At 37.0% G+C, this 11,940-nt stretch overlaps 1 protein-coding gene across 4 annotated transcripts in view; it reads left to right on the top strand.

Annotated features, from left to right (window-relative positions):
• LOC105556984 (uncharacterized protein CG3556) overlaps nt 1–10,041 on the top strand; it is an 18,111-nt gene extending 8,070 nt beyond the window's left edge. The window contains exons 2-8 of one of the 4 annotated variants that reach the window (XM_012004101.1): nt 222–378; nt 1,538–1,659; nt 1,953–2,193; nt 5,031–5,278; nt 7,099–7,485; nt 7,827–8,222; nt 9,762–10,041. In XM_012004101.1, the coding sequence (XP_011859491.1) occupies nt 1,587–1,659; nt 1,953–2,193; nt 5,031–5,278; nt 7,099–7,485; nt 7,827–8,222; nt 9,762–9,823 (1,407 nt within the window). In that variant the 5' untranslated portion in view covers nt 222–378; nt 1,538–1,586 and the 3' untranslated portion in view covers nt 9,824–10,041. Of the gene's footprint in view, nt 1–221; nt 379–446; nt 466–1,537; nt 1,660–1,952; nt 2,194–5,030; nt 5,279–7,098; nt 7,486–7,826; nt 8,223–9,761 lie in introns of those variants that run through there. The other 3 variants (XM_012004100.1, XM_012004103.1, XM_012004102.1) reach the window with 3 other exon arrangements.
• Nucleotides 10,042–11,940: the final 1,899 nt, after the last annotated feature.

Here is an 11,940-nt window from a genome sequence, read left to right on the forward strand (position 1 = left end):
CTCTCTCTCTCTCTCTCTTCTTTATTATATATATATATGTACATATTTTTCTTAAAAAAGATTTCGTAAGCAGTGGCTTGATAGAGACCAGATGATATCACGATAAAGAATGTGTCACGAAACAAACAATGAAAAATAGAAACAGAGAGAGAGAGAGAGAGAGAGAGAGAGAGAGAGAGAATCGTTCGAGCATGTACATATCTATCTATACTTGGTTACAGGACTTTCCGTGTGCGGTATATATACGGGGTGGGCGACAGGCGCCGCGATATCGATCCCACGCAATATCAGCGCGCCTTGGCTCAGTGTTCCGACGCCGGCGTCCCTCGTGTTCCACTTGCTCCGGTAGTATACGACTGTCGAGAGACGCGATTTATCGTGAGTGTTCACACAATAGTGTGCGTATTACTCATACGTGTGTACGTAAGTGCGCGCGCGCGCACGTGTATACGTGTATTCACGCGTGTAAGCGTAAGCCATGTACCTCCATCCAATCTTTATTGAATCATTTCATTAAGAGAGTATGAATATAGTCGCTTGTGTAAATTCACCAATGGTCCGCACAATGCGATGACGTTCGGTTTATTTGGCACCGGCACGCATCGATTACACGCGCGGTATCAGTTCGCTAACGTCTACGAGGTGTTCCGGAAAAAGTGAACACCACACGCGTAACTTTTCTGCACGAAACGTTGCCTACATCAGCAATATATCAAAGCTGATGAATGAGCAAAAAATTTAATAGCATACTGCGATGGGGAGATAATTTTCATAAGCTTCGATCTACACAATAAATAAAAGAAACAACGAACGTTTTTTGTTGCATAATTTATGTCATATTAACGATTTCGTCACGATAACTATTAAGTTTAAAATTTGTATTGATGAGTTATTAATAATGTCAATTTATAAATGTGTTTGTATTCAAAAACAAAAAGATAAAACGTTCCACTTCAAACTGTTATAAAAAAAGGCATCCGTTCAATTCTTTATATAAATCTCTTTCGTATTTCTAAAAAATGATAGAATCAAAAATTTTATTTCTCTTCTCTCTTCTCTATCTCCTTACTTTTTATTTTAAACTGTGTTTGTTTATGGATAAAAAACGAAACGGAACTAGGAAAAGCTAGAGAAAAAGTTTGAATTATCATAGTTTGAATGTTCTGTGTGAGCTTTGTGAGAACTTTTTGTCACAAAAGTTTACTTTTCATTCACGAGAGTAACATACGTTTGTATTGAATGGCATTAAGAACGATTCTTTAGATATCGGCAATATCTTTTAATTGCTTCAAGAAAAATGAAAAGATTTTATTTGCGAAAGATTAACGTGTTATATAGAAAAATTATTTAAAAAATTACGTAGAATGCAGTTTCCTACGAAACAAAAAAAATAGAATTATCATAGAATATAGATACTTCTAGAAATCATTAATTATTTCTAAAGAATTGATAAAAATATGTATAAAGTTGACAAAATTTATATCATAGCTTTTATAAAATATATACATTCTTTTTAAAATGTATTTCACGATTATAGTTTGACTTTCAGTAGTATAAGAGGAATCTGACACTCTCGACCGAACGTCATGTGGGGCAGAGCAAATATGGCTGCTGTGATCTTTCTTCTAGGATGGTTATACGTTCTCACTAGTGCAGAAGGTATGTTCTTCTATTTATGTACAAAATTTAAAAAAACTTCGTACATAAAATGTTTGACGAACAAATAGAAGGAGAAATTAAAGAAAATATTTTATTCAATATTTAAAAATATTTTGTTTTACACGATATTAATAAATATACAAAATTTTAGATATTTCCTTAATTTTTAACAATACTGACGATAAAAGTTTGTAAAATTATTTGTAACGATATATACTTTTCACGTATGTTATAACACGAAATGTAATATCCTTGAATTGATTGTAAATAATGAGAAAACTGTCAATCGTCAGCGAGCAATGCTGAGGTAACGTCGGCCGACGCCGAAGCGGAAACCATTCTTGAGCGAGCAGCCACGTGGCTATGGAGTCAACGGGATAAGGACGCCGGTTGGGGTAACGACACACATCGAGTACTCCTGGTTCTTCGTCTGGCCAATATTTCCCGCGATGATAATGTCGCACCGCCGGCGCCTCTTGAATTGCAACTCATTGCCAAGCAGATGGAACTAGAAATCGTGCTCTTGCTGTGGAGGTAAATATCTATGATAATTGTTTTAACCACTCGATACAAATATTTTTACAAAAATGCTTTCTTCTTTTGCGTTTAAATAACATTTTATTGTGTTTTAGAAGACAAACTTATATTGACGATGTCGATTGTTTAGCTATATTTAAAAAGGAATTTACTTCCACATTATTATTTTCAAAAAAACTCTTTCTCAATTTTAATATCAACGCGATAACATTGCGGTGCAAATTATATAAAAAGGATAACTGATTACTATATCACTGCTAGAAAGCTTATTTTTATTCCAGTTATTTAAAAATTCTGACACCGAGTAAACTCTCGACCAAAAAATTTAGAAAACTAAACTGATATTTAAAATAATATCTAAAAGTCTAAGATTATTTTTCCTATACAATGACAATGTTTCGATCGCGATGAAAACGAATAAAATCCGTAGAGTCGATCTCAAAATCTCGACATCTATTACTTAAAAAGTGACACTTTTACATTCACCGCGATTTTGTGCCTCAAGGAGCTTTTTCAATGTCTACGTACAATATTATTAAAATTATACGATATAAGTGAGTACAAGCGTTAATAAGAGCATAATAATTTCTGTTGATGTATTATAGATAAGACAGACCGACAGAGGAGAGGAAGGGAGAATGACACATTTTCGTACGCGTACACTTCTATACGCACAAATTGCATTTATTAAAGTCTGCGAATAGCTACCAAAATAAAAGAAGTAAAACGTAAACAACATATTTGTCGAAATGCATATATCAAATTGTGACCCCAGGCATAAGAAAGGTACCCTGAAAGAGTGATCCCAAAAGTCGCCTCTTTTTAGTTTCTCGATATTGGAAATGTGTGCCAAATGTTACCTTATAATAAGACATCAATCACAAAAAATTTTTAACTGAGGTAAGAATTAGTTCTGGACGTATGGGAGGTCAGAGCAGTCAAAATTTATTAACGTGTCAGCTCATGCACTTTGAAGCATGAGTTTTTATGTCAGTGCAAATATTTAAAACTTCGAACCAGAGGTTCTGCTGATAACGAATTTAAAGTTAAATTTTTTTAAAATGGCATATACAAAGTTTTAAATATTCGGACTGCCATATAAATTCGTGCTTCAAAGCGTATGAGGTAACACATTAATGAATTCTCATCTCAACTTTAAAATTTTTTATGATTAATGTCTTATTATAAAATATTCTTGAGCACACATATCAATTTCAATATCGAGGAACCAAAAAGAGACTAGAGAACCACCGATCTTGGAGTCACTCTTTAAGCGGATGTGTACATAAATTTTATTACTGCATTTGATTCTCTTATTGAAGACTTTTTCAACGGTATCTCACACTTGGGTGAAAGCCCTGGATGAGGCAATCGCCCGAGTAGTGTTGCAAATGACTAAGTTTCTTCCTGACTCCACGACTTGCAAGAAGGGTACTAGGGCCGGCTTTTAGCCTCTGGGGCTCGATCATGAATCTTTTCCTCGTAAATATTAAATTCTTCAATGAAATTTTCCACTCTTCACGAGTTCACGCTAGAGGAAAAGATTCATGATGAAGCCACTGATATAGGACTCGGTTGGTGCTGCTGAACCATAGTATAACTAGTACGTTCACTCCGTCATTTGTAAGGTTTGACTTCAACCCCTTCTGCGCATTCGTCATTATTTTGGCCAGACCAATGTGAAAACAGTTGTATGTGTGACGGTATAGCTTTGATGAATACATATACATAAACACAAACACACACGCCGCTGGATTCTGACCGAAGCCATGGTGGAATACCACGTGAACGGGACCGAAAAGATGAAAGGGCCGACGGAGAGTGAACATACTAGTTATATTATGACTGAATTACGCTCATGCCGGTGCACAAGAAAGTTGATACTGGAACTGGTGATGCTCTCTTAGCTGTGCATTACAATTTTTTTGTTTGTTGAGTTTGTACCACAATCAACAACAACTGCCGTCTGCAACACTACTCGGGCGCGAGATTGCATCATTTGGCCGCGCTGCCCTAGCGGAAAAAAATTCTATAAATAACTACAAAAATTGACTTGAAATAGAAATTTGTAGAAATTTTTATATCTTCGTTGAAACATTTATTTCTTTGTAAAAATATCTATAAAATAGTATCACAAATTACAACGTTCTCAAATCAAGAAATTATTGCAAGTAGTATTTCATGAAAATGTACAATTTTGTAAAAATTAGTACAAAACTTTACTAGTTTTAAAAATTTGAGAAACAACGAAATCTTAAAGAATTAAAGCATCTGCTTACTTGTAGAATATTACAAAAATTAACAAAAGTGTTTCAATTCTAGCATTTTTATGTTGATTTTTATAACACTTTTTAAATTTACGTAGAATTTCTTAGATTCTGGCAGTCATATATATTTAATTTTTTTGTAGAATTTTGTAGAATTATTTCCGGCAGGGTGTGCTTCAAAACACAGAAAACACAGTGGCGTCTTCAGAAAGTGGTGCGCTGCACTGTTTCTCTGCTGGCACAGTGACGCGAAAACCTGACTTTTTCGGTTATTTTTAACCTTCCAGGTTTCCACTTTCACCCAAGTGTGAGGTACCGTTGGAAAGGTCTTGAATAAAAAAACTAAATGCAGCAACAAAATTTATGTGCAACACCGCCCGAATTTGTTTTTACATATTTAATACTTCTTAACTTCGATCCACCATGATTTGCGCGCGTGCGTGCGCGTGTGTGTGTGTGTAAAATTCTTGCAAAGATGTTCTTTAAAGGATTAAACTCATAATGTATGTATATGTCCTGTAGAGTTAATTTTCATTTATTAATATAAATGTACTGGAATGTTTACAGACATCGAGAGGTCGGGTTTTCTCCGGTGCAACTGGCACGCTATACATTGGCTTTGAACGTGATGTGTATGGACCCAAGACAATTTCACGGTCACGATCTAATCGGCACTTTGCAACACCATGAGCCACCGACCGATTACGATTTCGCGCTGACCACACTCGCAGCATGCAGTGCTCAAGCGCACGTACGCAAACGGCAGATGCGCCGTCTTTTGGATATCGCAAACGCTGCGCAGGATCATAACGTCGGTGAGTTGTGCTGTCGTTTTTCATTAAAAAATTACCATATTAACGAAAATAATAAAATCAAATAAAAAAATTAATAATGACGTGTCTTACAATTAGTGCCTGCCTCCCCAAAGATACACAATTTCCCCCAAAAATCTGGTGATGCGCAGAAGGGATCGTTCTTTTGTCATTCGTGGGCGTGCAAAATTATAGCTCATTTGTGGTCTTTAAATTTTTTTGTTTAAGAACTATTATTATTATAATAACTTCGACATTTTCATATTAGAATTTTTGTTTTCAAACGTTATAAGAAATTTATTATTAAAATATTTATCGTAAAGAATTTAGAAACACATAATATACATGTGTAAATAATATAAAACACACAAGTGTAGAAATGTAAACAGAAGTAGTGTATAATATTTAAAATTACATATTTTAGATTTATGTATATTAGTCAAAGTTTTAACAGATCTCAAACAACCTTTACATAAAAACTTTTCATATAGATTCTATATTTTTCAGTCGTTTAGCTTCCGGATGGTTGCCGCGTTCGTTTGCAGTGTGATGCCGACGTTTCGCAAACATTGCAGTTGGCATCACCAGGGGTGGAAGACTCTGACACTGAGCTCCCTTCAGTTGCGGTAGTCCTTAAATACTCGATCGTGTCCCCACTCTTGTGGAGGGGGTGGGGAGGAGGGGGAGAAGCCAGAGGGAGAGGGGGGAGACAGCCAATCGGGGCGTTGTCGGCTGATCAATTAAAAAACCGGGAGAGCGGTGTGCCCAAAAGAATTCGGTGATCAGCTCTTTAGTCCACAGAGCACTCTCAATCTCGGAACCAGCTGCCCTGGACGGAGAATTAAACCACCCCTACCGACCCCTGACAAGGAATGGATACAGTAACAGAATCATCAACCGCACAATCCAGAAGCTGACAAACAAGGAACCCAGCCTTAACAACACCAGGACGCCAGAAGCAGAGAAAGAGAAGAAAAAGGCGGTCGTACTCCCGTATCTCCGAGGCACAACGAACCGCATCAGCAGAGTTTTGAGCAAGATAACATCAGAGTGATTTCCAAACCACACAACAAGCTCTCTCAATTGCTCCCCAACCTCAAGGATCGGAGATCCCATTTCGCAGCCCCAGGGGTTTACAAGATCCCATGCGCTTGCGGAAAAGTGTACACAGGAGAAATCGGGAGGAAGATCAGTACACGAATCAAAGAACACCAGCGATGTACCAAATATGGCTACTTCTCACAATCAGCCCTAGCCGAACACAAGATTGAGACCGGACACGCCGTTCAGTTTGACAAAGCCACCATGCTGGCCCCGTTCCAAGGCTATTTCGCGCGAAAATACCGCGAAGGCCTTGAAATCTTGAAACACCCTGATAAACTGAATCGCGATAAAGGTTAGGTTATCAGATTAGCCCGATATGGCACACCGCCCTCCCGGTTTTTTAATTAATCAGCCGATAATGCCCCGATTTGCTGTCTTCACCCTCTCCCTCCGGCCCTTTTCCCCTCTTCTCCACCCCTTCCACAAGAGTGGGGACACGGGACACGGGACACGGGTATTTAAGGACTACCGCAACTCAAGGGAGCTCATTGTCAGTATCAGAGTCTTCCAGTCCTGATAATACAAACTGCAATGATTGCGAAATGTCGGCACCACACTGCAAACGGACCTGGCAACCATCCGGAAGCTATTACGACTGTAGAAGACAGCAGCCGCGAAAGCTTGAAAGCCAAGATTCTATATTTAAATTTTATCTTTATTTTGCATTGCTTGGATTCTTTACATGACTGCAAATTTTTATGAATGAATAAAATTTCTAGATACTATAGCGATGCTGATCTTGGCACTGCGGTGTATCGTTCAGGATCACCGGCATCGCAATCTTCATCATATCGTTCGTAAACCATCAATGGAGTTGGCACGACAGCAAAGGCACGACGGCAGTTTCGGTGATCTGCGCAACACGGTATTGGTGATGCAAGCACTAGAGGAGGTCGAAAACGAACCGGCCGATAATTGGAACAGATCTGCGGCCTTAACCTGGCTAATCAATCAGCAACGACCGGATGGTTCGTTTCACGGCAATGTCCATGCTACTGCCGAAGCAATGTTGGGTGTTGCGCCGCGTGGACTGGCCAGTATCCGAGCTCTTGACTGCGGACAGGGTTTATCGGACAATTCACCATCTCGTCTGACTACAAGCAACAGTAAATCATTTATTTGTTATTAAACAAGGTTTCAAAACAGGCATTACAACCATTTAACTATTCTAAATATGGAGCTATACTGTATGCACAGCTCGACCGCGAAACGTAAGAAGCACGACCATTCTTTTGATGAAATAAATGCAGACTAAAACATTCGTGAAGACATTCTTAATAGCAAAGTTTAAAGTACAGAAAGTTATTATACCTTAACATCAAGAAAATTATGAAAAATGATTACTCCCTTTTAAAGAAAGACATTTTTCGTTGAATTATGTAATACGTCAATATAATTTCTACTCCAGAATAGATGAAATAAGTATAATGTCTTTTAAATTTATAAGTTGCAGATATTGGGACATCTGACAATCATAGCGAAACTTCTGTGCTGTCAGAAACAACGGGAAATAACACAAGCAATGTGGATACCACGCTCACCACGGCGCCGGTGCTTGTAAACGTGTCGTATACTTTGTGGGTTGGCAGCAATGTAAACGAAACATACAATTTGACAGTAACCGCCCCCAAGAACGAGACTTTCTACAGTGTGATGTTGTTGGCATCAAGCATGTCTCCTCATTTTCAATTTACTGCTTCCGAATGGCCTAACGGTCACTACGTTCACACACTGGCTGGCTACAAAGAGGAACCGATGTCCTATCACTACTGGTTACTTTACAGACTGCCCTCACCGCCGGAACCGTCCTCGCCGCCAGGGAACCAATTGGTTGCGCCTGGAGGTATGGATTTTTTACTTTCCTACTCTATCTACTCGACATTTTTTACGTGTAATTTTAAATAGGAGAAATCAGACAAATATGTCATACAAATTGTTAAAGTAAAATAATATGCAAAAAATATATACAGGGTGTCCCATTTTAACTTGGACAGTAAAATATCTCGTAAACTAAGACCAGCAAACAAAATATTTCAAACAAAAGTTGTGTATTTCTGAGGGGGTCGTAAGACGGTGTCATTAATTTGACCTTGAATAGTTACTTGAAAGTCACGTGCACATTCAATTTTTTAAATGGAACCCCATATTGTTTATTAGAATTTACTAAGGAACACTCTGACATACTCTTCACACGTGTGGACAAGGGCAACGTCACCGTCGCCTTGAACACAGACAAGACTAGAATCACTGCTTTCCGACTATGACACTTACACCATTGTCCACAAAGATCCACTGAAGTCAATGACTAGAGAGTTAAAAGTTTTACTATCACGATGGAAGAAGAAAAATTACATCACCAATTCAACTTATAGGTCTTTGCTGTCAACAGACAGTATTCTCTCAAAAGCATACGGATTGCCTAAAATCCGCAAACCTGGTTGCCCCCTCAGAGTTATCGTTTCATCTGTTAACAGTCCATTCTATGCAATAGCCTTGTTTCTACATAAAATCATTAATGATAATATTCAATTTCCTAAAAGCCATATAAAAAATAGTTATGAACTAGTGAACGACTTGATCGACATACAAGTGGAACCAAACTACCCATTGGCTTCATTGGATGTTGTCTCTCTCTTCACAAATGTTTCTATAGACTTAGCACTTAAAAGCATTTCCAAAAGATGGGACTCAATCTCTGTAAGGACATCCATAACCAGAGACGAATTTTTAATAGGTATCGAGCGTGTTCTCAATTCCACATATTTCAGGTTCAATAATCGCACTTACAAACAGGTATTTGGTGTCCCCATAGGCTCTCCCCTATCGCCAGTCATTTCTGACATTGTCCTGCAAGATCTTGAAGAGGAAGTTATTAAACAGCTACCTTTTACATTGCCATTCTATTTCAGATACGTCAATGACATCTTTCTAGCTGCTTCTAAAGAGCAGTTGGTTTGGTTGTGAAAGTATCCTTTCCCTATCATATCCTCGCTCCCACCAAAAGAATCAAAATTTTATCATTTAAATTCTCTTAGACAATAGCTACCCTCTACTATTTATATTTTCCACCATCAATAGCAGAATCAAAACACACATTTTTAACAGACAAAATACATTTTGAGATATTTAAGAGGATGGATGAAAATAAGCCACCCTGTATATTAAATTTTTCACTCATTAATTTAAAAAAAAATGGCGTGTATGTGACATGTTATATTATATACTACATTATATACTTACATGTAATGCAAAAATCTTTATTTCTAGAAAATTTACTTATAAAAAAAATTCAATTGAGGAATGTACTGTAGTATTGATATACTGCTCCACATTATTTAATTGTAATATGTCAGTAATTTTAATCATTTCTCTATACTTGCAGGTGTTGACAACTTGCAGATTAGCGAAGGAGAACATTATCTCTTCTGGTACAAGAAGCTATGAAGTGTGCTGCAAGAGGAACATAGAGAACAAAGTAATAAAAAGTAATTTAAAAAATGTAACACAAGGGGAAGGATAAATATTCCGAGAAATATTAAGAAGAAAGCATGATTATATAATTATATGTATTGAATGAGAAAGAAAGAGAAAGAATTAAGGGAAGAATGAATGAGTGAGTGAGCGAATAAATGAGGAAAAGTATGAGTGAAGGAGCGAAAAAAGAATGAATGAGTAAATGAATGAATGAATGAATGAATAAAACAGTAAATAAGTGAGTAAACAAATGAATGAGTGGATGAATAAGCGAGTCAATAGAGGCCTGTTCTTTATTACTGCACTACGGAACTAGTGCAATAAGTTAAAATGAAACAAATAGATTACCTCTCATTCCAACTCATTGCACCAGTGTGCACTAGTTCAGGAGTGCAGCAATAAAAAACAGACCCTAGGTGAGTGAGTAAATGAGTGAATAAGTGAGTGAATGCGAACAAGTGAGTAAGTCAGTGAATGAGTGAGAGAATGAGTAAGTGAGTAAGTGTGTGAGTAATGAATGAGTGAGTGAATGTGAACGAGCGATTAAGTCAGTGAATAAGTAAGTAAGCGAATGAGTGAGTGAGTGAGTGAGTGAATGAGTGAGTGAGTGAGTGAGTGAATGAGTGAGCGAATGATTGAGCGAATAAGTGAGAGTGAGGGGGAGGGAGAGAGAGAGGGGGTCTCAAAACTCTAAAGTGAGATCTAGTATTCACTGCCATCGCTATTATCAATATTTAAATAAAACAAAAACTTACGTTGCGTTAATTCGGAGGAAAGAAGGAGTATGTGAAAAGAAAAAGTAGACATAAGTATTTATAGATACACTCGATTGGCAATAACTTTAGAAATTCCATTTAATGGCTAACTTGAAAGACTTAGGGTACAGTCCCATGGAGCGTATTACGACATTACGTGTATCTTGGATTGCGCGTATCGAAAATCTGATCAATTGTGGACGTTCCGCTGTTTTCGGTATGCAAAAGTTTCGTTCCTATGTCCATGGAGCGGGATTCGCGTAAGCGGATCAACAGTTCGCAAATCACAAGACTGTTTAGAGGAAGGAAATAATGAAAATTGTTTGTGATTGTCTAGTCACCTAATCTGCTTATGCGACTTCCATGAGACCATAGGAACAAAAACCTCTCGCGTATGTACTGAAAACAGCGGAACGTCCATGATTGGTCAAATTTCCGATACGTGCAACCTGCGATATTCCATGGAATTGCACCCTTATTGTTAGTGGAATGAGACACGAATCGCTAGGTAAATATCAAGTGCATACATACATATACACAACATATAAGACAACTCGATGCGTTAACACTTTGAATGCCGTGATTGGTGTTGCAACTCAAAAACGAATATTAGACCATATTCTTTGGACGCTTCTATGTAATTTGAATATAATAATCTTACATCTTACGTGTATACGGTGCAATTAACTATGTTTAGAGAAATGCACAAGTATTTAGATGACCAATATACATTTGTTAAAAATTTGTTTGTCGCATATTATTGCACATGGAGGCTAAACTGTATGGCATATATACAGTTTAGATTTAGGCTAGCATAATATATATTAAGAGACAAAATGCATACGGCATTCAACGTGTTTTCATTGAAGCTACGAAACTTTTCTATGAAACCGCAGTGCACAAGCATACTTGTATTTGTCGTAATTAATTCATATTTAATAAAACTGAATAGTTGTAACCATATTTAGCAAATATCCGTTCCTGCTGTTCCCGATTCCAACTGTAACGCGTTATTTAATATATACCCTTATAAATGAAAAAAACTAAGACGACAAGTAAATAAATGTAAAGTAAATAAAAGTAAAATGAGTACATAAGTAACTAAACAAATAAGAACATAAGTAAAACAATCACTGCATCAACTTAGTCAACAAGGAAAAAAAAGATGTATTATAAACGCCATACTTTCATTTTTAGGCATGATATATCATTTATCAATTACAATTCGAATGCGATGTACGATTTTGTTTTCTCTTGGAATCAATAAAGAGAAATTAATAAAATTTTTAGATCTAAATAATATATTGTTAATCTCTACATTTTTATAATGTA

Source organism: Vollenhovia emeryi, unplaced genomic scaffold (assembly GCF_000949405.1).
Source record: "Vollenhovia emeryi isolate VEMERY1.0 unplaced genomic scaffold, V.emery_V1.0 DF939668.1, whole genome shotgun sequence".
NCBI classification, from domain to species: Eukaryota; Metazoa; Arthropoda; class Insecta; order Hymenoptera; family Formicidae; genus Vollenhovia; species Vollenhovia emeryi.